At 36.1% G+C, this 25,863-nt stretch overlaps 2 protein-coding genes across 2 annotated transcripts; both read right to left on the minus strand.

Moving 5' to 3' along the window:
- Nucleotides 1–564: 564 nt before the first annotated feature.
- On the minus strand, nucleotides 565–11,803 carry LOC107190062 (multiple epidermal growth factor-like domains protein 8). Its single transcript, XM_015578786.1, has 23 exons — nucleotides 11,599–11,803; nucleotides 11,354–11,517; nucleotides 10,935–11,212; nucleotides 10,678–10,862; nucleotides 10,241–10,592; nucleotides 9,915–10,153; nucleotides 9,610–9,843; nucleotides 9,241–9,528; nucleotides 9,030–9,167; nucleotides 8,693–8,937; nucleotides 7,981–8,598; nucleotides 4,942–7,839; nucleotides 4,441–4,865; nucleotides 4,025–4,368; nucleotides 3,734–3,939; nucleotides 3,369–3,648; nucleotides 3,050–3,284; nucleotides 2,951–2,977; nucleotides 2,553–2,868; nucleotides 2,304–2,479; nucleotides 1,984–2,237; nucleotides 1,503–1,690; nucleotides 565–1,419 (listed from the first exon to the last, which is right to left on the minus strand). Exons 1-23 carry the CDS (start codon nucleotides 11,801–11,803, stop codon nucleotides 565–567), a joined length of 9,150 nt encoding a protein of 3,049 aa, XP_015434272.1.
- A 3,102-nt stretch (nucleotides 11,804–14,905) lies between these two features.
- LOC107190133 (glycerophosphocholine phosphodiesterase GPCPD1-like) lies at nucleotides 14,906–23,155 on the minus strand. The gene is given in 15 exon segments (XM_015578886.1): nucleotides 14,906–15,798; nucleotides 15,891–16,038; nucleotides 16,120–16,547; nucleotides 16,621–16,761; nucleotides 17,267–17,377; nucleotides 17,993–18,218; nucleotides 18,308–18,455; nucleotides 18,540–18,693; nucleotides 20,348–20,458; nucleotides 20,533–20,667; nucleotides 20,746–20,924; nucleotides 21,008–21,177; nucleotides 21,312–21,517; nucleotides 21,636–21,867; nucleotides 22,925–23,155. Coding segments are annotated over 14 exon segments (2,616 nt in total). The 5' UTR covers nucleotides 21,783–21,867; nucleotides 22,925–23,155; the 3' UTR covers nucleotides 14,906–15,486.
- Between the last annotated feature and the right edge of the window lie 2,708 nt (nucleotides 23,156–25,863).

Below are 25,863 nucleotides of genomic sequence, written 5' to 3' on the forward strand. Positions count from 1 at the left end.
TTTCCATCGAAAATGGCCACAAAACGTTCCAAGACACAAAACCATGTCCGGCCCACATAAAATGCTTCTACAAAACGGTGTAAATTACGAATACATAATTACAGATTTTTATATACAAACATACAGTCTCGTCATGGAATGGTATGACAATATATATATATATTATATATTATCACCTAGTTTAAATACCCTTACAATTGTTTCCTTGCGACTATAATACAACGTTAAACTAAAAGTACACGTACTGGCGAATATTGAACAATGTCGACGATGGCAGAACAAATGATGAATATTGTTAGAAAGAGACCGACATGCACGAGTAAAAATACGATTTACACGAATCTGACAAATTGTACACGGTGTACGAATGCGAAAACACGGTTATCTTTTCGGTTCTTGTTACGATCATGCACCAAGCGAATCATGAACGGCCGAATGGTTAAAACGAGAGATGAGATCAACGTAAACGATCCGCAAGGATAAAGAATAAAAATGACTGTCTACGGTTCTCGAGAGCTTAAGCAGACTTAAGGACAGCGGAAAGAAGTTCCAGCCGAAAGAGGCTCAGTTCAACGCATGACTGTTTCTACGTCTTAGGAACACCCTGCTATTCACCGGATAAACTCTGGTCAATAGTATCAACGAGCTGCCAAGAGCAAGCTTAACAGGTGCCTGTCGACCACCTGGTAATCTGATAAAAACTGTGGCTACGGCCGCGACACCGTCGTCGGTTGGCTCAACTGCCACCGGCCTCACGTCGTTATGAAAGTTAACCAACTTGTTGCGTCTACTTTTTCTCTGTGGTGAGCTTGGACTACAGTCGTTACCATCACGATCGTAAATAATGGTAGCCGACGCGAATGGCCTTTTAGCCATATGCAACATTTCGACAACATGTCTCCTCCGTGCCCTTCGAACATCAGCTGCCTGTTTTGTTTTCCACGCGACCACGCAAGCAGCCAGGAACAAAAAGAAACAGGAGAAAAACACAGAGAAGAAAACAAAGAGATCGATGTGCAGCTGATCTTGCCGGAAGAAAATCATTCCGTAGGCAGCGCGACCACTTACTTCTGGATGGATAGGATCGATTGCTCGCAGGGCAACATGAAATTTTGTCTGATGTAGCTCGTGTTTATCCTGCGGCAACGTTAATACCAATCGGTTCGTGAGATTCCTGACAACTAGAATTGTATTTCTTTTGTTGATCGTTACGAAAGTGGCGATATTCTCTGCATAACGCTCCATTACGTAATATTGCGGACCGGTGTTCCAATTTGGCTCAGGTGTAGTACCATTAGAACCATACAAGTATGCGCTGTGCGGATGGTATTCGACGACTCTCACGGTGCTACGAGTATGTTTGTCGAACCACATATTACGCGAATCCTTGCGCCATACCAACCTGCTGTCCAATTCGACCTAAAAATAATTTAAATAATGCATACAAAACTGAACATCACTTCATGATTGATAGGTGAAAAACGATGTTTAAGTAAACTTACATCCTGGTATCCCGTTGATGTATTTAGGCTAACCACGAAGGAGTCGTCACGAGGACTGAAAAACAGATCTAAAGCTCCTTGAGTTACATCCACCATAACTCTGATGTCGACGTTCAGGAAACGAGGTTGCACCATGTAGAATACCGTCTGGCCGGGATTCAATGGTTTCGGTTTCATTTTACATTCATCTGTAATTGATTCAGATAGTCAATTATGAACAATAAAGAAAATTATTGAAAGACACATAGTAATTTATTATCGGAGGAGTACAAACCGTAGGATCCTCCAGACATAATAGAACGTGGCAATTTGAGAAAAGTAACACTCAGTTAAAGTGCATAATGCACGAATATGATGAGGAAAAACTAATACGATGCAAACATGATGATATAACGATGAACATTCACGTAACAGAATTTCGTTAATTGAGAAGAATGAAGGCGTAAATAGTAACAGAAGCTCATATATTAAAATTATTCACCTATTAGTTTCGAGTCGAAACACATTTTGTTGTCAACGGTTACAGTTTTGTAACACTGATGACCCATTGTTGGTGTGCCAGCGTAATTCTCTTTGCATTTACTACATTGTACCATCCAGCACGGTGGCGCGCCAGTATTCGTACCCTTTATAGGTCCGCTGGTACAAGATGAATCGCTTTCAGTATTATTACCGCAATTGCACTTTTCTCCCGTTACAGGGTCGCACGTAAATCCATGACCATGGCACTCACAACTGAAAAAACATTCCTTTAATACATCCAGCATATTTACACGCAAGAACTCTTCGGAAAATACTAACGGTCGACAGACATCACGAAGATCTTCTGTTCCTCTGAAATAACCCATCATGCATTCGCCGCATTTGTCGCCTTTTGTACTATTACCGCAGTTTACGCACTTTGCCTTGGCTACAGGACCTTCGACTAATTGTTTCTTCAACAATTCTATGGACATTTTGTTAATGGAATTTGGATCCTACAAATAAAAAATTATTCTAACGAGTTGTTCATTCGTTATTATAAACAAATTTGAAATCAACTGAAATTACCGGTACGGTCATACTCTCGTTAATGCAAATTCGAGTATGTCCATTACAGTACTCAAGGCATGGTACACACTGTCCATTGTCCGCTGGATTTCCAACAAATAAAGGTAAACACTTGTCGCATTGAGGCCCCATCGTATTATTATGACACTCTAAACAGACGTCTAATTTATCTGGACCTGCACAATTACTATGGCCATTACACTGGCACTGAATCGAACAATTGGCACCGACATAACCAAAATCACAGCGACAAACATTTGGTTCTACACACGTTCCTCGAACGCATCCCTGGGTACACATTGGTACACAAATTTTCCTAGAAATAAAATACATTATGTAAACGATAAAAAAATATACTTAAAAAATTCTTTTCTAGTTCTACCATATCTAAATCTCACCTTCCAAATTCATTAAATGACGATGGACTGAAAAAATATAAATAAATTAATGAATTCTACAGATGATACAGCTAATATTAAGACATGTAATAAAATTACGTTTCTGTTTTATATCCATCGCCACACATGCATTCGAATCCTTCCTCCTGATCGAAACATTTTTCGCTTTTTGGGGAGCATGTATGGTGACCGTTGGTACATTCGTTCTCTGGAGGGCACCGTACGTAATGCCAAGAGAATACTGGTTTCGATACTGTACTTGGAGTTGACATTGTTACATTGTCTAGATTTTCAAGTGGTTCTCCGTAATGTGGGAACAACGTGGTGACGAGTGCTGGAACCATTCATACGCGAACATTGTTGAACAGAGTAACAGAAATGCTTAAATAATCTTAATAGTCTTCAATAGTTATCTTACGCGGCTCCGTTTGGGGAAACTGTTGATAATAAAGCATTTCACATGTCCCGCCAGCCGGATGATCAGCCGGCGCTTCAAGTGATCCCTCTGTGCATATTCCTTGACCAGTTACATTAGCCACATCTAAAGAACACCATCCACAATGTGAATGCTTCAGACACGTGCTACATTGCTTGAAAACTGAACATGGTTCAGGACAATGATCCATGTCAGAGTTACGCAGTACCAATCCGCATACACCACCAGCACAGTAAAGAGGTTGATACGATGGAGAGATGCACTGGAATTTGATTTCCAAATAACCTCTTATCATCTTCTTGCATACACTTCAGTTATTTTTAATCTCAATATTATTATGTACTTACTTCGTTAAGTTGCGTTGACCATCTACATTCCTGCCATCCACCTTCAGCTCCTGTTCCCTTCAAACAACTTCTACAATCTTTATGATCAGCGCATCGTTTTTCGCATTGTGTGCTCCCCATTTTAATACTGGATCTTTCAAAAATGTCGTCAGGTACGCAATTCCAGTCGTACACAGGTTCACCTGTTACTGCGACTCCTAATTCAGCTAAATAACATTCAAGAAAATTTCTTAAGAACTTCTTATCAAGCAAGACTGTATTTTGAACAGTTTAAAAAAATAAAATACTTACAAGTCTTCAAGACCTGCCTTGTCCATGCACAGCCTTCGAGACTATTGCATTTTTCACAGTCGCTAGCTGGACACTGCCGTTCACCGCACTGATTTACATCTGTCACCGATATTTGCCGGACACTGCACTTATTTAACTCATCGCAATCTTTCTCGTACGGTATGCACTTTCCGTTCGGACAATTTGTACACCACTTACACACCGGTTCCTCATTCTTATAATACGGCCATTCTGCTAAACACTCGGTACAAGTTCTGAAGTTCTGACATTTTCTGCTTGCCATCCATTCCAAATTGCAAAAGATCCCGTTTGATCGTTGAGCTTGAGTAACATTAATATCGCATCTAACACAAAAGTATCTTTAACGTTTTCTGAATATACTTGCAAATTTGTACGAATCAGACAATCCAACTTACCTGTCATCCTTATTGTCGGATACTTCATTGGAGAAACAGAACGAAGCATTGTTCCCGCTAATTGTAGTTACAGAACAAAAGGAACATCCAAAGTATTGTCTGCAAGTTCTTTTATCTGTCCAAAGGTTGCATAAATCCTCAGGTATACTGATTAGAGTAACATGACTCTTAATTCCTCCATCGAAACCACCAACAACGTACACAGCATTAGATTCTGGATCAGCATGAGTCATAGCATGAGCATATGCTGGTGGCGGAGGACTCCCAATGACTTCCATATCTTTTGTTATTAAACGAATCCATAAGTTACACGAGTATTTATAAGCAATCAATGAATCAGAAGTATTATGAGGATTTTGACGGCCACCAAATATAACCATGTACTCATCAGTGGTAACTGCGGAATGAAGAAATCTTGCCTGAGGCTGTAACAAGAAGACATCGTTATTACTATCAGTTTGTTTCTCTGATATGATAATAGATAAATAAGCGTTTTCTTACAAAATTAGTTCCATCAGTGAAATCATCGTCGAATGGTGGAAGTACAGACCATGTACGAGTTTTATAATTCAAAGCGTATAATTTGTTGGAAATGAATGTTCGATTTATTGCATATGTGTATCCACCGAAGATATAAAAGCTATCCGACTTGCCGTGGTACACTGTCGAGTGGCCATAAACTCCTAACGGTCCGTTTCCAACGGTGTTTATTGTATCCCAGGCTTCTGTTTCCAAATTGAATTCCCATACTGTATCCAGGTAGCCATATTTTGGACTAAATCCTCCGATCAATATCAGACTCTCTGATTCTCCATTTCTGTGCAAAGTCAACGTATGTCCAGTTAATGGTGGAGGTTCTCTTCTCGACTCATCCTGCATAATTTGCATCCATCTCTGGTTCTGCAGACTAAATTTCCAGAAATCACTCAACGTATTGTTGGACAGTCCCTGAACATCTTCTTCTTTCATAGACAAACCACCATAAACGTATATCTGTTGCCTACTGTGAACTATCTCTGTTGCATGAAAATATCTACCCTGAGGCATGGAAGCTTCAGAGGTAGATTCTACGGTAATAGGCATCCAGGTGTTATTTTTAGTATCAAAAAGTCTAATGTCATTCAAAGGACCGTGGCTGAGAGAATATCCTCCAAACATCCACAAGCTACCCCGTCTGTCTGCAACCAATGTGTGACCGAATCTGGGTAATGTTTTTCGTAGATGATCTAAATGATCCGCCAAATATTCAGAGTTAAATAGTTCGGTGAAGATCAATTGGTGGTCTTTGATTTCAATCGAACAATCACGTCCTCCATATCCTGCTGTACAAACACACCGACCGTAACCCTTGTCGCAAACTCCTTGTTTTTTAGACGACGTACAGTTATTAGGGCACAATTCGATATCACAATTGATCCCTACGAAACCAGTTTTACATAAACAATTTCCGTTGCGGCATTCCCGATTGCCAGGACAATTTTTACATGTCATTATTATGTAACTGGCATTGAAGCCTTCTACTTCATCCAGTTGTTTATAGTGAACAGTAAGGAATCCAGACTTAGCTTCTACTGTTACTGGATAATCTGTACTTTCCGTGCAATAAACACCTAACAGTTGACTTTGATGACTAGTAGTTGAAGAAACAAATTCCGGAAGTCCATCGTATACGTACACGCTATTCTCTTGACAGCTAACATTAATATCATCGTGTATAGTAAATTGTATAACGCTCTGTGCTCCCGAGAGCATTGCATCCGACGAAAGATCTGTTTTTGGGCTGACTATCCAGAGGCATTCTCTTGTCGGTGATTCTCCGAAATGACTTTCCCATAAAGATAACTGCGAGTGCCTACTACCAAGGCCCTGTTTACCAGTTCCTTCACCGCCTAGCATGCCTCGTGATATACAACCGTAATAACACATTCCACCGTCTCTTGGATCACCGTAATATCCTTTCTTGCAACGTTGACACATATCGCCTTGCGTGTTATCGCGGCAAAAGCATACGCCAGTTTGTCGATCGCAAATCCCTAGGTCCTTATCTCCATGTTCATTGCAATTACACTTTTTGCACCCAAGTGGTGTCGTGGCATTCCCGTAACTGCCCGCCTTACATTCCTCGCAATACGTCCCAGTGGTCCAGTCCTGACATTCGTCGCAAATACCTGGCCCTTGTACACAAGTAGAATGGTTGTAACAACCGCAATTCGTTCGACAATCCGGTCCTGTCCAACCAAGATAACATTCGCATTTGTAATCCGGCGCTTCGCTGCAATAACCATTCACACATTTCTCGTAGCACGTTTTTGTACAATTTTCTTTCCCATCCCCGTTGAAGCCTCGTTTACACTGGCAGCTGAAACTACCGTGTGTGTTGGTACACAATGCATTGGGATGACAATCGTGCAAACCTAAATCACATTCGTCGACATCTGGACACTGAGCGTACGCCCATCCTGATTCATCAGCCTCTAAGGTGACGTTTTGATACTCGTTAATGACGAAGCTACAATTAACATGCGGCTGATTGAAATCTCCTTGCACGCATGCTCCCATAATGGGATTCTCAAAACTGTAACACCAACCACAGCTTAGCGAGTGTAGACAGCTAGAGCAGTTTGTGTGCCGACTGCAGCTTTTGCATTGGTCGTTACCCGTTAAGGATGATCCCGACCTTGAAGTTACTCCCATAAGCCCAGCTTGATCCATCCATTCTCGACATAAACCAAACTGATATTCGGATGTATATACTGAAAAGGAGAAGCATTCTTGTGTAGCTTCACACCACACACATCTTCCACGCTCGTCTAAACATTGTGTGCAGTTTGAACGCTGTCTGCATGGAATTGGACACTGATCGAGACTAACGACAGCATTAGGCAGTCTACCGATTCGTGCACACCGAGCCTCCTCGGTCCACCATTCGCATAGGTTGCTACCAACACAGGATTCGCATGAGATGTAATTCGAACAATTGGCACAGGCCGATGGAGTGATGGTCAAGTAATGCCATTCACGAATCGGATTTCCATCCTCGTCCCAATCCACGTCAGCCACGCAACTTTCAGTCTCGTTGATTGAACGTGAAAGGCATTTATTAATAATATCACACCAGCCACAGGACGAATCAGTTAAGCAGTGAAGACAGTTTTTATACTGATGGCAGGATCCGTTTTGATATGGTTCAAGATATTCGAACGTGAAAACTTTCGGGTTCTCGGTTTTTTTGTTATGAGTGATCTCCATTTTACTTGCGTACGCATAACTTGTAGTCACCATTCTTTTCGATTCGAAATCTAACAGATATCGACCTGGTAGCAGCATCATTGAATGCCCATCTGGCCATTTCGTTGGTATGCATTGCGATGTCTCGGCAGTTAAATTTGCGACTAATTCCTGAAAGTTTTATTAAAAAGAAATGAGTAATATATTTTTAATCGGCGATAAAAAAGGTACAATAAAAGCAATTATATGTTGGATGCATAATAGTAAAGGAGCGATTTAAACTGTCAGTTAAAAAATGGAAAAACAATTTACCAATTCTTGAGGATGATCAGTCCGTGATACATGTAAAGTTGCACTGTTGTAACTAACGCAGATCTTTAAATATTCTACTGCGCTGTCCCAAAAAGCCTGCGGTGGTCTAAGGAATCCAATTAACCTGGCTATCATTTCTCCACCAAGGGCGGATTCAGTTTTTGCACCTTGCATAGATGGAACATTGAAGTCGACTGTCGTAGCATTTACTATTGTCACGGAGTCGGGTTGGCTAAAATTTACTGGAGGTTTATACTTTAAAAATGTTAATCCTGGCCTTTTATCCATTTCCCGACATTCCTCCACTTTTATAATTTCCGTGCCCTTAGGACCCCACCATCCAGGTATCTGAGACGGTGTATCGTCTCGAAGACCACAAACTCCATAATTATCATCTTTATGGTGACATCGTGCATTCTGGACGCACCAAGTACAAGTTCCGAGATTCAACTTGTTCGAAACTGATTTCTTTCCACGAGCAGTCGTACCCCATCCCCCGCCAGGTTGACCATGTATTAAACAAGAATGACAATCCCCAAGCGCAGGACAAACGCCTGGGCAACGAGTTGTTTGAAGATTAGTCGTACAATTGCTACCGATGGTTCTGCCATAACATATCTGAGATAATGGAAAAAACATTTGATATCAAGCAATACATTTTTTTTTTTTTTTTCAAATAAGCAATAGTTAAGCTATCTGTGTTAGGAAGTACCTCGTCCGCTGAACACCAACCACATTCAGGGTTGGCTGCACATTCCATTAAACTTTTATGCCTTGAACATATCTGTTCTGGTTCTATGTAATCTTCATCTCCCGGTGCTAGCATCTGTGGTAATGTGTACGCGAGTAAGTCTGCATTTACATTTCCATGATAACCACCGACTAATAACAAGGTGTTTCCATTGCGTACATCTGCCGCGTGTGCAAATACACCTTGTTGTTTTGGATAACGAGAATCTACAGATAACACCAGAATAAACATTTAAAATGAAAATACCTGACGTCTTTTTTCTGACTGATGTCTAAACATGTTTGAAGCTTTAGCTTACCTTTATCATTTAAACCGAGTACGTCATGACTTACCCAGGCATGACAGCCTAAGTGATAAAGATACATCTGATTATCATAACAAATCTCCTCTTTATTGTGTCTATGAGAATATCCACCAAATACAACTAAATAATTCCCTACAGAATAAATACAATTACATTAGCATTAATATATAATTGTATTCTAGCCGAATTATGTCAATGCAATTACCTATAATGTTGCAAGTATGAAATGCCCGTTCTCTCGGAACATAAGTGTCTCTCAAATGTGCTCTTGGATAGTGAATTTCAGACCAAACTTTTCTATCAAGTTGAAATACAAACATTCTATCCGATAGTTTACTAAAACGTGCTACGCTAGCTACTACGCCTCCATAAACTAATAAAGAGTTAGTAGCACGATGATATACAGTCGAGTGTGCAACTACGCGTACGTCTAGTTCTTTACCTCCACGAGGATGTACTTCTGTCCACCTTTCTGTGGTTGCGGTGGGATCAGCTAGAGTCAACATAAATATATGTACAACTTTTCTAAGACAATAATTCGTACATATGAAATAATAGCTAAACACAAACTTACACAAATTCAACTTGATTTTATACAGACTTGATGAAAATTCACCATCGACTGTACTACCACCGAAAAGATATATATAATCGTTTGCCAATGTAAGAGTATGTCTTGTTAACTGTGGTGGGTAGAACGGAGAGTTTTTAGCTCGTAATGTCCAAATACGCGTATTGACATTATAATGCCACAGTTCGTTTGACAGAGAACCATCTTGCACTTTTCCACCATATATAACAAAACCATCTAAAATTAAGAAAATCGTAAATTGTATTAAATTCCTTCCTCTTTTGCAGGTATATTTGTGGACAACTGACCGTCGTATCTGCAAGCAGCGTGACCATAACGTGGACTTGGTTTAGGCAACTCATCAATGGGTGACTTAGTAGTTTCATCGTTGAATGCTTCATCTGTTACTGATTTAGGCTCTTGAATAAAAATATTCTCTTCAATAGGGTCATCAACGTTTTGCTCTTCCCAATTTAATATGTCACTTTTTATATTTGAAGCATGAAGTTCACGGTAAAGGTCTAAATCTTCAAGATTTCTACGATGTCTAATATATTAAAAAATAAATAAGGAAATAATAATTAATATTAAATTGATGATGAATAAACATCAAGTACACTCTCTTGTATTCTACCTCGTAGTTTGTGCATATCGGGGTTTTGGATGCCTGGAGTGTTTCCGTCGAAGATCATCGTTTCTTTCTATTCTAATTGTACTTTTACTCGTTTCACCTTCTCTGGACTCTTGAATCTTTCTTTCATGTCCTTTGTGGTCTGCTGTATTCCTGAATTCCGACCAATCATGTTCATTTTCTAAATTTCCATGGTTACGTAAACTAAAAGTATTATTGTTTTTAATACTGTAGAGAACCCTCCACATGAGGGATGTTTCGCGAACACCGTACAATTCTTTTGCACCTGCACCTATCCTTTCTAATTCAGTGCCAATGAGCATAGGATCTAAATATTCTGCGGATGAAGTACGTTCTGTGTTGAAAGAATATGGCACATTAATGATGTAATATAACACATCCTAGTTCGTATAATTATAATGAAGAAGTTTAATCCTTACCTAATACATTACCATATGCATCTTCCCACTGACTTGTACTAAATCGATATACTTCCAAATCACTGAGTATATCATTGAGATCATAACCACCAAAAACATAAAGAGAATCTGCTTCCTTTACATACACTGCTGTATGTGCTGCTCTTGGCCTTAATCCACCTTCTGAATGTGAAAGCCAGTGCCACCTGTATAATATACATAATATTAAGAAAAGACTATTTAACAAACTTAATAGAATAGAAAGTTTAGTAACATACTTGTTGCCTTCAGGATGTGTATTATGTAATGAGCAAGACTGTCCTGAATATCCGTTATGACATTGACACCGCTTTATGCCACACTCTCCAGTATAACTGCAGTTGTTTGGGCAGAGTGCTCTAGAGCAATCTTTCCCACCCCAATCATTTTCACAAACACATTTATTGTTAATGCACTTTCCATGATTTGTACAATTATTCGGGCAATTTGTAACTGAGAATTCTGCATGGAAACCATCCAAAACATAATTTGTATCACTGTACAATAATATTAGCATCTGTAGAAGGAGAATAAATGTGTTATAGTATTTCTTACTGATTACACAGTTAGGATTAAGTATGAATATAATGGTACTTCTGTTTTTTTTCTTAATAACCATAGTTATAGTTCACTATTGAATGAGTTCATATTCACTTACATAACCGGACGATGATGTCACTTGCTGTGGCTCTGTTTTTCCACTGAAACTACCTAGAAGAGGAGATCGAAAGGAATCTCCATCATAAACAAAAACATAATCATAGCTGCATTCTGTTCCCATGGTACGAAAACTTAAGGTGATAAATTGACGGCTGTTGTTTGCTGCAAAATAGTATAAACATACTGAATAATCACAAGCAAAATGATTATAAAATACTTATGATTTATCAGAAAAATCTGTACCTTTTATGAGCCATTCACAATGAGAGTCTTGAGTATAATTTGAGCCTAAAGGTCCATCACTGATGATTCCCCAAGAATCAGTAAAAACTTTCCTTGTTTTATCACATGGAATTTGTTTTGGAGATGTTTGCGGAGCTAGTTCCAAGCCCCGCAATAAGCAACTCCATATTGTAATCCATACTGTGGTGGATGAGACCCACCCCATTACAATATATTCGCCTCAATGCTGCTGGATAAAGTAAAGCTCATCATCCACATTCATTGGATTGGTTTTTGAGCAATTCTGTTGTATGGAACTCGTACAAAAAATCATATCTAAAAGAAAATTTTTCTATTAATTCAATCATTTTATGATGATACAATATTTAAGAAATCACTGTTTTTATCACAAAAAACAAGTTATGTAAACAAAATAAAAGGACTGTTAGAAAATTTGATGAACATTTTATAAGAAAACAAGTAAACTACTGAAATGTACACATATATTGAATAAAATATTTTAAACTTCTAATGAAAAACAAAAAGCACACAAATTTCAATAAACCCAACATTGCCTTTCACATGAAACAGCACAGTTAATACAAATAAAACAGTTGAATATTATTAGTTGCAAAAAAATCACAAATAGAATTGAAAAATAATTCGTACAAGATATGCTGTGACACCCACAATTAGTGCACATTAAAATTTATATATGGCGATTGCTTGTAAAAATATTTATTAATCCCATACCACAAAAACAACTTTAAAACACTGCTGCAATTGTCGAAATGCACGCTGTCATAGTCACATTGTACAATAATAAGGTAATGTCGAGCATACTGTGTCCAGAATTTATTCACTTAATGGGTAAAAAGTATAATATAATACACATCGGCACACGAGTATTAAACTGCGAAACCTGTAATGTTTATCAACGAAAGATTCAACGGCTGACTACACTTCTATTGGCGAAACAAAACCGTGGAACGTTCTTTATCGAAATAGATGTGAGAGAACCTCAGCTGCGATTGAATCAAAACATTATGTACATATACACACATACATGTCAGGAAAATCTGCACCGTGCTATGCTCTGGATAGTCCCATTCTCTAAACGCCAGTTAATTCCAGGATATGTGTCGTCGATACCAGAGTTCAAATACTCTAGTACGATACGATAAGCGGTGAAGTAAATGTGCAAACACGAACAGATGAAAATAATCACGTAAATTCTGTCCGGCCTCGCCTGTTGACACCTTGACTGTCTCTCTGCATACGAGGTCAGGGTGGGGGCTCTTCGACCGCCATTAAATTCCCCTCGTTTCGAACGCGGTCTCGATATTCGAAAGTTTCCAGGGACACTTCGACTGAGAAAACGTCGTACAAATAGAGCTGGATAAAATGTGCCTTTCATCCAGCAAATGAGAAATAGGCTACTCTATTTCCAATTCAGTTTCATTAAAATTCGGCAGAAATTATGATTTATATAAATCATATTCTATAATACATACTTGGAACTGTTGTTTCACTTGCACCGTCGAAAAGACAGAATTTATTCCTAAAGATTTAAACACATAATAAATAGACCGTATCTGAATATTATACTCAAATCTGTCCACGCTTTAATCTATTGTTTTCTTTCTGTATTAGTATTTATAACAGTATTTTTACAATGTAATAAAAGTTTAAGTTTCTCCAATTCGGGGAAAATTGATTGAGTTACATTCGAAAATTATAGGAAAATTAGGATATATATGGCATACACATATATATAGATGTGTTAAACGTATTGATCTTTTATAGTTTCTCAAGAATTTTTTGCAATTATTGAAATAGGATGAAGGTTTTTTTTTTAAGATTCATATAGTGATGAGGTCATTACGAAGTTTGATTACGGACTTTTTTTTTTACAAAACTATTCTCTCTATACTACTCGCTGTGTCACATTATGGTCGCTTTACTTTTTAATTGTTACAAAATTAGGAAACCGAGGTATAAACAGTAAATGAACAATTCTCAAAATGTAAATTATGCGGTGTGTTTCAATAGGATTTCGTATATATTTCGTAATACAAAATTCCCATAAAATTAATATATTATAAATAAAATAGACATTTAGGGTTCTGATTCCTTTATTTATTGCGTAAAATGTATTCGTAATTCATTTAATGATTCGACCTTCGGCGAATCCTTGACGTAATGATAAATAAACGACCCAATAACTACTTTCAGGTACTCTCAGTAATTAAGTTAGAAGCCTCAAATGCAAAAATATTATTTCTTATGTATGTTTTTGCATGTGCGTGAACATTTGTAAAATTTTTACAAAACTGTAAATTCATTATCGCATTTATAAGTCCTCGTTACACATTCAATCTATCATTATTACCAGGGAAAGATAAAAAGAGACACGTTATTATATCTGAAATATATATGATGTTTATCAGTATACATTTGAAGACTGTCACGCATTAACCTATGTGTTGGAATTTGCAAAATTCTACCAATGTAATAACTATAAACTTATCGAACCGATTCATATCCGTCAATTGGTTTATTACAATGCATAGCCTCTATGACAAGAGAAATATAATCAGCAACCATCCCGCTTTACGCACATTAACGTATGAAGTTTTACATCATATGTGATCCCATACACATTTGTGATATTCTTCTCTAAACCATCAAGAGATAGGTATTCTGTATATTGCCAGAATCATAACGATTGATACAATCGTCTCTTCTTTAATCGTATAGCGTACTACCAATGCGGTATAGCGGTATAAATTATCTTCTCTGTTAAAAACTTTGAAAAGATACTCGCATATTACTTGTTTTTTCACTGATGCAGTTATTACAAGTCCAAGACAAAAATATTTTAACCTATAAAGCGAATGTACACGATTTTCAGTTTTCGGGTTTTGTTTACATTACCGAAGACTGATGAATTTTCTAAAAGAAATATCTATTGTATGCAAATAAAAAATATTATTCATAATAACACCATATTGTTAAACATGGATGAAAACGCGCAATCTTTTTTTGTTTCTTTTCTGTGATTACATTGATTTTACATTCGCAGATAAAGATACTTCTAACAAAGATCTTTCATTTGTTGAAAAAGTTCCTTTCTATTTTTTGCATCTTTTAAATTCTAGATTATATTAAAAATAGTTTGAAACATAAATAAATGAATGTGAAATATTCTACATCTACAAAAAATAGTTACCCTGCAGCTTTGTTAATGGTTGAAGCTGTTGGAAACCATGTTTTCTCTTAGTTTTCTCGATAATTTATACAAAAAAGTTTATACTCATGACGTCATATATATATTTTTAATGTCGCTTAACTGTTAATTTGTTTCTTAAATTAATTTTCAATTAATAAAAGAGGTAACACGAGGGGGTGACATTGTTTTATGAACTAAATGAAAATATTGAGGGTATTTGTACTAGAAACTTACAACCCCAGTATTTACCTATCACAGGCAGAGTAACAGGAGTTAAAATTTTTTTCTTATAACCAAAATCGGACTTGATCAGCGTTTTTTTTCTTTAAAAAAGGCCATTCTGTAGCGTTTCAAGTAAAATATAATCTCAAATGAACAATTAAGTCGACTAATCGCGGGAATGATAAAACTATGTGAAAAAAGCAATCGGTCAGCTTTTTGTGCATTGATGCACGATGTACATTTCAAGTAATGGCCGTTGAATCAACATTTTATTTTTGGATTCTTAAACTGCAGGGGAAACCTCTAATTATTTGACCCCTTTTATGTAAAATATTATAGTAAATTGTGAATTACAAGTTTTTGCAATTTTCTCCTTTCCTTTGTGATAGGTCTTTTCCTAGAGAATGTCTTCTGTGTCAAAACCAAGATAGGAACGGCTTCTTAAAGGAGAAACATCAAAGACAGTCCTTTGCAGATTCATCCTCTCCGTAGATCTCTGGTAATGCTGTCGTTTGTCCATAAACTATGCCTGAGGTACTTTTAGTTTTTAACGAATGGCCGAGGGATTTTGCGCAAACGCTAAAATCTTTTGCCATTTCACTGATCTCTTTGCTCTCCTGATGATCACATGTACTTGGTAATTTAACAGTTGATATGGGATACATACTATCACCACCAATACTATTCTTACCAAAAGATGCAAGCGAAGTTGTAGTCGGCGTGGTTGTAATCATGTTTTGCGATTTATCGACGTCCATATAGTAATCCTACAACAAAAAATTATTCGGCATTTCGGTTTATAGAATTGCTAAAGAAATATATTAATTACACTAAGACATCAAGTATTATGCTTCACCACCTTTTCTGTGTCCAGTGAACTAGTAATCTGAGGTTGCGAAGAACATGTTTGATTGCATTGTGCTAAAGCAATTAGTGCCTTCTGATTTTCTCTAGCATCGACCAGAAATATGCTCTCTTTCACTTCCTTCGCATTATATTCATCAATTCTATAAATAGTTAGGAAATTATAAATATCATAGTAATTGTTTACACTGCAAATAAACATTTTATATGTACAAAGTACATACTTGTCATAAATAACTGCGTGTAATCCAAGTTTCTTTAAATGTTGAATAGTAGCCTTATCATTATTATCATCTCCCCAGCAAAAAATGATTAATCCAGAATCCTTTACAAACTTAACTTGCGATGGATCCCTAAGAATATCTTCTGTGTGGACGTTAATTCCTAAGATGTCAGCGGCCAATGCATGTCTAACAGCCATAGGTATTGTCTGACACCTCGGATCATGGTAAGTTGGATATTTCGAAGTGACGCCTTGTGTTAAAAATACTACCGGGTATTTGTTTTGTTTAAGACGAATCATGGCACAAATGTCTGGGTTAAAGGACGAGAAAACAATTTTTCTATTCCTTCCATATTCTAGCACGACTTTGAGTATTGTGTCCAAATACAGATTGAGATCGAAAGGATGGTTAAGCTCGAACGTGCCATCCTGCGTATATACATTATGCATTTAATATTTAAATGACAGCAGAAAAGAGAGGAACATATTCATTACTTTTTACCTTCAACTGCATAGTCCATTTAATTTCGATATTAAACCCGACGTGTTGGTCTAGTTCTACAAGAACATTTGTATGTAGCAAAGTTTTATACAATGACGGAATGATTCAGTTTAATATTGTCAGATTATAAAATTGGCACTGCTCATAACGACGTGTGACGTAATATATTTTTCAAAGCCAGACAAAGCAAATACTCTGAAAGTCATTTGAGCTTATTAAAAGTAATATCACGTCCATCATGATATTATTTACATGCCGTGATAATGTGATTTATACATGTTTCGATGAAATACATTCCGCACTTTATCTTCTGCGCGGAAGCAGATATGTGAAACTGGTAGAACTGATAACAGAAACTGATCCTCTGGACCATTAAAGCATTTTTGAAAAGGTCAATTGACATTATACCTAATGAGACATGATTATCAATCGAATTACCTTGATTACTTATAATACCAGAGTTAAGCTGTTTAGTTTTGGAATCAAAGCATAATGTACATGTTGTAGCACTATTATGTGATTTTTAGAAGTAACATATTACAGCACTATGGTATGATCTTGAAAAACAAATTCAGTTTTAGAATACATTTTACACGAGCATGCATCAAGATGTTTAAACGACTAATCGGTTATAAATTTTGGTGACAAGTTAGGTGGCGCAAGCGGTATGAAAGCTCACCAATTGGCTAAGCCCCTGTTCAGCTTTATCAACGAAATACAGCACCTTACCCAACGAGTCTCCCGGGTAATAAAAATCCTGTTGAATATCAAAAAAGAGACAAATACGAATAGGTAAGCTATACCTTTAAGTTCATGATTTTATGTCATGTGTATCTATATACGACACAACCCCCTGCGATGATTGATCTTTCCATCAATACAAAAAAAGGACATAAAAAGCGAAGTATTAATACGCGTAGCATTATTGAAAAGCCGCATTCTCAATTATGGTTAGTTGAGAAAGATTGTTACTGAATGCATCGTATTAATTGAGTCAGTGAACGATTATGTACTTGGAAAGAAGGTTTAGTGATTTCCATTTACATTCCCTAATGCAAGTGATTGTGCAATGTTTTTCTGAAACTTCATATGTTATTCTTGATATACCCTCTTTGTCTTATGCCATTTCTACAGAGGTAATTCGCAACAGTGTCAAATGAAGGAACTTGTTAGATTCAGAGATATTTTTCGCGTTTGAAAATTATAGATATTTTATAATAAAATAAGAAAATAAAGTTGATAAACTTTGTTCCAAAAATTCGAAGTCTGTAAATAAATATGAACATGATGATTTATGTATGACCTGTGAAAATAATTTATTTCCATATTGTTTACTTTAGAAGAAGCATTAAACGAATGGAATACTATGTACCTTCAGTAAGTGTAGCTGCTCTAAGGTGAGATCCTTGACAGGTATTTCCAGCATATCCATAGCTTCTATTTGTTTCTTACGTTTTAGCGAAATGGATACATAGAAATCATGGTAAATAACAGGTATGTGATCTTTGGATAATTGGACATCAAATTCAACCATGTCAGCACCATGATGCGACGCAGTCTTTAGAGAAGCTACTGTGTTTTCACGTACATTAGCACAACTGTGAAATATAAAGCAATATGATTTTCAATATCTAATAACTCTGCAGAAATCGTAAGTTTTTTTACAGTTTGTGCTTTCATAAGTTACTTTTTCGTTTGAAAAGATGTACCCAGTCCTCTGTGTCCCACATCCAAACCAGACCACCGTTGTTCCCAATGTTTTGCGTACGAAATGCTCGTATCCCATGGATAATCCGGAATTGATTTTATCACAACATATTCCACTGTAAGTTGTCCTAAAATGAGAAGGAAATCACAATTTAATCAGTTTCGTAATGGTAAAGAGATATAACAAATAGAAATTTATATTAATGCCCTACCAATCGGTCTATGTTTTGTACTTGTAATCGGTACTGTTAAGAGCCCAACACTAGACTGCAGTGTACTAGGTAAGATGTAACTGAAACCGATATGACTTGGTGGTTCTCCTGGAAAACACCTTGAGCTGTACACGTAGTAGTCCACTAAGTATGCCTGAAAAAACAGTCTATTCAATATACATGGAAAAGTACTTAAATTTATGACAACACCAAATGCTTGCATCGCTATTTCTCTGCTCATCCGTTATAGAGCTTGCTTCAACATTAATTAATTAAGACCAATGATAAAGGACATTCAGTTCTGAAGGATCATTTTCTAAATTTCTAAACAAATTCTAATAAACGTGGACAATTTATGGCACATTGTTAACGATCCTTGATTCACTAAAAGTCGTAGGAATTAAACTATATCTTTTAAGACATTCGTACATCTTTTGTTTCTTTGTGTCCATTAAATATTGTCTTTCAAATATTTCTTCAAATGTTTACCGGCAAGAGCAACAAATTACTAGTGAACGACAGAACAAAAGAACGATAATTTATTTCCTACATAATCTAGCAATGAACCAGACCAATAATTGCCAAATGCTGTACTCTGCCTGGTGACGCGTATCCCGCAACACCTGCCGATCATTCATTATTAAATTTCGATATCAAGTCTGTAAAGTTTGTGAATTCGGATTCAGAAGATTCTGACAGCTTAGTCTGGCATTGGGCGCGCAGCGGTGCCACGTACGGTACAGTAGAGTTGGTCAGAGCTAGAAAATATTAGTAGTACACTAAAAGGATATAGGAGTGATGGGAGCCTCACCATTTTCGACGCACACAGATGGATATGAGGTGTGACAGCGTTGATATCTCTAAACTCTTTGGGTTGCTTAGGATGGCTGCGACTCGCGTAAACCGACACGTGTACAGGATAGAAACAGATTGCGTAGTCTACGTAATAACTATGTTCAGTCGAATCTAGGAAGTTCCAATTGTCGAAAATATGATAAATGTAGTTTAGAAAAATTTGTGGATTTACGAGAGACTAGCCCAAGGATAGGTGCGGTAGGGCGAACGACAATCAAAACCATCATATCTCTGTGTGATGTCATGTGACACAGATGTAAAGTGGTAGACGATGCTTTAGCATCGATACATCAGATTGCATGTTAGCATCGTCATTTGCATCAGAGGTCTTGCTTTGTACAAAGCTGACGGTTGTCTTCAATCCAGGCCAGTGCGCGTGACATCGCTTCTGGTTTCCAAGGAGGGCAATAGCTGCTGAACAAGTTTAATTAACTTTTATCAAGTAATTTGAACAAATCGCGTGAGAAGACGTGGCCGGCCTACTCGTGGTCTACTGAAAACTCACATGGTATGGTCAATGGCGTACCTTTAGTGTGTCTAATTCTCTCGTGAATTACCACTAGTCTGCAATTTATTGCTCCACCAAGCCTACATTTGTATAATAAATATTCTTTCATTCATTCTGTTCATATATGTATTAAACAAAGATGTACTTTTGTCATCAGTGCCAATGTAACAACTCAAAGGAAGACAACATGTTTTATGTATTATTTCGGTAGCGATAACCGATACATTACTGAAGACAATGCCTTTGATGTTTCCATTTGTAGAATTGCTCGTACAAAAAACAGAAAAGGTTCCTTTTCGAATAAAAATTGAAGATCGATCCTACGCACATAATGCATGTTACAAAACTTACAAGCAATGCAAGCAATAAATACCAACCAATGGTTATTCATCGAGTCGTGTATTTATTATGACAGTTCGATGGAACTTTGGATATGATTACTTACGACAATTTCAGGGTATCGAACAGCAACATTGAAGATAATAAAGTCGTCTTCGTGATAAGCTCGGCCGAATTGCTCCTGAATCTTGAAGCGAGCCTCTTCATCACTCATTACCTAAAAGTTATATTGAAATCTATGTAGCTGCTACATGAATTATATTCCACAGATCAGATTAACGCTATACATACTGCAATTTCGGTAATACTAAAGGCAGGTTGATCAATAATATCTTGTGTATCCATAGAAAGACTATCATCTACACAATCTCCTCCGAATTGTTGTAACTCTAAGGAATTGTGCCTATCTAAATTTACAGGTGTCATCTAAAACACAAATGTATTTCCTCAATTTAAAATTTTAACATTATTTACAAATAAATAGCACGACTTAAGAATACATACTTTAATATGAACCTTCCTATTTTGTAACCGGTTTTTCCATAATTTAATTGGATTATTAAATAGCTTAAATTGTATCACAGTTTCGTCCGTTAGCCAACCCCGTTCAATTTTGCAGTAGCCATTATAATAGCCAAATGTGTCTGGATCTGGCAATGAGTCCTGAGTAATATTGCTAGGCACTGTAACAATTGTTTTACTTAACTATGTTATTTAATCCAAAAAGGCAGTTGTGCAACTGAGTTTATTGTATTCAAGTACATACTGTTTTTCTTGATAATACGTGGTATCATATGCGTTTCCCATCTGCGAATAACAAGAGTCTTGGCCGAATTTTTAGTACCATTGGAGTCACATATAACAGCAACGATATATCGAAAATTTATATCAACATCAATGGGAAGTGCAACCTTTTGTGAAAATATTTGTCCATCTCTGAAATGCATAAATGTTGATATAAATACAATTGTACACCATCGGAAAATTAACACATGCTTCACATGAGATAAGAATACAGTTTCATTCATTTGAAAAAGGTGATCACACATGAGTTAACAATTTTTACTTACTCATTATCTTCGTCACGAAACATTTCTCCTGCATTATCATGTACATCGTCGCTATAGAATTCTCCACTATTATTATCAAAGAACATAGGTGAATCCCGACTGCCTGGTTCTTGAGACATCTGAACCGCCTGATTATGATTCCATGCACCCAGTTCAGGTATATTACCAACCACGTATAGAACTTCATTTTTCTCTAGCTTATGAACCTGAGTGAATGATATAATATATAATGTATAAAAGAAAATGTAAAATTATTAACAGAAAAATCATTGACTTAACATATGAGAAATGTAGAATCAAATAACAATAATTACTAATAGTTACCTGAACTCTAAAAATCCAGTCCCTTTTTGTTCCCCTCATTTCTAATGCTTGTTTGGTCGCCACCTCTGTGAAGTTAACCTTGCGTGGCACCTCGTGCTGCTTGAATTGCTCCTCCTCTTTGTTCTCTATAATACACATCCGCTGCATATTACTATTGTTTTCTGTTATTCACTGTTTTTCTCTTTCAATTTTCTGTGTTTCAAGGTATGTTCAATTCACACCAGTTAACTTTCTGTAATAAGGGACTTGTTGTAAGGTATGCTAGATATTTGCTGATGGCAATGTCAAGTTTTTTGGGTGATTATTATTGAGACAATGTTTACATGAGTTAATTAAAAAAAAAAAGTCTTTCAATACTTCTTACTACAGACTTACTACATACTTTTTTAAACTTTCTTTTTAGATGTATTATGAAGATTGTTAAAGTTATAAAAATAAATGTGATATTACATGATTTACGAACAGATTTTAAAAACAGTTTATATGGTCGTTTGGGAGATTAAATTATAAGTGTTTGTTTATGTATATACATGATTATATTTAATATAACTAAAACATTCAAAATTATAGTATGGTAAAATGTGCACAATAATCAACATGCATATACTACAGAACTAAACAAATATTAGGGACTACCTTAAAAAGAAATTTATTGCTGATAATCAGACAACACGATTATAAAACATCAGAGAAATTGACTTCCTTAACTGAAAAAATGCTGAATATTCTTAATTCTATGAGCAAAATTTACAAAAATAAAACACTTCATTGAATTAATATAACAATACATAAGTACCATATGATGTAGCATAAAAACTGTTAATAGTTAAAAATATCTATGTATGAAACAGTCAACAAAATACTCAACGATTTTTCTAGTAATCAAGGTTGTATGAATTCCAAATAGTTGAATACCAGATTCAACACTGAACCAGTGTTGATCACATGCCAACAAATAATTATTAGCAGATAGACACCAATTTATATTTAATACTACAGTTATAATTATGCTGAATTTGTTGCATGAATAACACAGAACCGACTAAAGCTTTTTCTCAATAGATACTACGATCATACATTTTGTGAACTGCATAAGGAAAACGACATTTCAAGGAACTAAAAACAGTTTAAAAACACCATTCGAGAAAAATGTCGGATATCGTAAATGAGAAAAAAATACTGAATTAAATTAGAAAAGTCACGTGTTTCGTTTGCTAGCACTCGTTTGCCAGCCAAACTTAATTTTATACGTAATGTACTTTATTATTATTCCCGAAATTGTGGTTTACCTACTGTATCGAGCAAGCTCGGTGGGTTTTACGTGTAAAGATTGGTTGGTAGCCTGGTCTTCGCCTAGCGTAATGGTATACGTGTTATTTCACGAATGCACAAGGCAATCGCTCCATATTTTTTATCGAATTTGTCATAATTCTTCTCTTCACAACACAACACACATTTATTTTAACCGTCGCGAAACGACACACTAGCACAGCACCAGATCACATTGATACTGATCACAGTTTTCTTTTGGGAGTGAAATAATGGTCAATCTGGCAACGCCGTAGACACGGAAGTGACGACACAAATGGCTTATTGTCAGTAGAACCACTCTGATTCAAATTGAGTGAAACTGTCACTATTCGAAAACTATTGCTTCTACATTTATTTACATAAAGATATTTAGATTGCTTCTCGATAAAATTTAGAAGGATGCACACCCAAACATTAAAAATGTCTTACTACGTAAAAACACACGTGTTTTAATCGTATTTCCTGAAGTTTCGGGTAGTTATTTCCGGTCTGCCATGATACGATTGATATAATGAGAGTTGTATTATTCAGCAAAAATAATTCTCAGTTTATCTTTTATAAATGTACTACATGCAACAATGACTTACTAAATTTTTTATACAAAATTTATACATCATCTATTTCAAAATTATTGTGATAATTAAATCGTATTTGTACACCTGTTCTACAACTTACATATTTTAATCTTATTACACCTGTCTTAGAAAGATTTTGTTACAAACCAAGATACTTCACTAACTTGTTTGTTCGATTACTTCCTTTTCACCATCACGATTTCTTCGTTTATTAATATTCCTTTTACACGCCCGCTTAAACAAAGTACAACATTTAAAGATAGAAACACAGGTCACTCGTGATATTTCGCAATCATACGTCTTATATTTACAACAAAAATTGATCTTTCTAATGCGCAATAAAGGTGAGTGTCTAACCTTCAAAAGGGGGAGAAGACTTTCAAGCGATTGTCGGATCATTACATTTTCATTGTTCACATCAGGTGTATCAGTTTGCATGCCCCAATTTTCTACAAAACATTTTCACTTCACATAACTTTGAATTACATAAGTTTCCAATTTGATAGTTATAATGACACGGTACAAAACTTGAATATTAAAATGATATTTCTTTTTCGGTTGTAAGCTAATCTTTTCTGTAAATTTTGCATACATTCCATTGGGAGGAGGGCAGTAGCAGTCGACAGGAAAACAGTCGTTAAAAAAAATGTCCGCATCGAGTACAGGGCGGGGAGGGATACCAACGATAAGAGTTTGTGACGCATTGAAAGAGGAAACTCTACTCATTACAGGATGATACGTCAAAATTACGACTACCTATTTTCTGGCCACGAGATATATGCAATACGCCACATGTCCAATAAAGTATAGCTGAACGCAACTGGACACGTTCATAGTCTATTCTTTACACTGTCCGCCTACACAGAGAAATTTCGATTACAATTAAATTTAAAACTGAAACGGAGTAAGTATCGGCTACTGCGTAAAATAGAAAAATATACGAATGTTGTCATACGTGGAAACCTACCGATAAAAGTAAAACCATTTTAATTTATTCCCTTTAAGTAGCTTCACATTATTGCTCAATTATTGCAGTCTCTTCATTTTATACACATGAAATAGACAGTGCGATTCTTTTGGATGTAAAAAATAAAAAATTAAAAGGTGTATCGTAATGTTTCGTAAAAATAGGACATTGCAGCTTATACTTGTAAGAATAACCTCGTGGTCGCCACGATATAATTTTGTAGAGCAACACATTTTTTATAGTAAATCTTGTATTTCACCTACGGCCATATAAGGTTACAGTGTAATGATCATGCAACGTTATGCTTGGGCACCGGCTGGTTGAAACACGAAAGGTGTGCTGAGGCCACTGTCAAGAGGCGTATAAACGATATTCATAGTCAGCTATCATCGAGTTGTTGAGAATTGCAATTTGTCGACTTTAAATAATTTAGAGCACGTCTGTGGCAATTATGAAAAATTGTTACGAGCAAAACGTTATCCTTGCTCCCAATATTCCTTCGAGCACTTCTTGGTCTCTACACGGTCCCACTTACACTTTCAATTGACAGTACGACTTTTTGTAAAATATAATATGATATTTAGTACAACATTGATTTCTTATCTCACAACCTGATATAAATTATTTTTAATCGTGTGTTACACCGAGAATAGTGTTAATGATCGAAAGCAGGAGTATAAAGCAGTGGTGTTCGAACTAGTGATGGGTGACACAGTATCGATATTTCGAATGTTGATACTTTTCAATTCAAATATCGATATTTTGTATCGATATTCAACCCATACATATCGAAATTTCGATACAATCGCTGTATCTGCCGTAACGTAAGGAAAATTGATCGATCGCGAGCTTCCCATGAAGTTTACGATTGATCGATTTCTTTTCTACATTGTTACCTGAGAATCTGCCTCAATAAATATCTGCTTAAATAAGTGATTTATTTTCATTTTTGAATTTCATTACTTCTAATTTAATTGTAAGTATTGATACCGATAATATCGATATTCTATTCTCGATATTGGTAAATGTATATAATTCTATAATGTCAATTTCAATAATGTCTATAATTCTCTAATAATGATCTTATAATAATGATTCTTTAATCCTTTAATTCTCTAATCATGAAAGGTTTATGTTGCCAATTGCGGTACGTACCAAGTCAAGAATAAATTAAAAATGTGACTAATCCTTATTGAAATTTTTCGTCCATTATGGTTCACGCGTTTGCAATCACAATCGATGAATAAAGTCCACGGTCTACTCATTAATCACTACGTTAGAGTTTCAATGACTTATAAAAAAATCTCTTACTCGATGTTAATTTTACAATTCCAGGAAATGTTGATACTTTTCTACAGAAGCATAGATTTTCAGT

The sequence above is a fragment of the Dufourea novaeangliae genome, unplaced genomic scaffold (genome assembly GCF_001272555.1).
Source record: "Dufourea novaeangliae isolate 0120121106 unplaced genomic scaffold, ASM127255v1 scaffold172, whole genome shotgun sequence".
Taxonomy (NCBI): Eukaryota; Metazoa; Arthropoda; class Insecta; order Hymenoptera; family Halictidae; genus Dufourea; species Dufourea novaeangliae.

Excerpts from the sequence above, each read along its gene's own strand:
- LOC107190062 (XM_015578786.1), bottom strand. The coding sequence starts at position 11,803 with ATGGGGTGGGTCTCATCCACCACAGTATGGATTACAATATGGAGTTGC. Across the intron at positions 9,844-9,914 it reads CGCTGCTTGCAGATACGACG|ATGGTTTTGTTATATATGGT; the intron begins GTCAGTTGTCCA and ends TCTTAATTTTAG. Across the intron at positions 3,285-3,368 it reads GTTTCCCCAAACGGAGCCGC|CACTCGTCACCACGTTGTTC; the intron begins GTAAGATAACTA and ends GAATGGTTCCAG.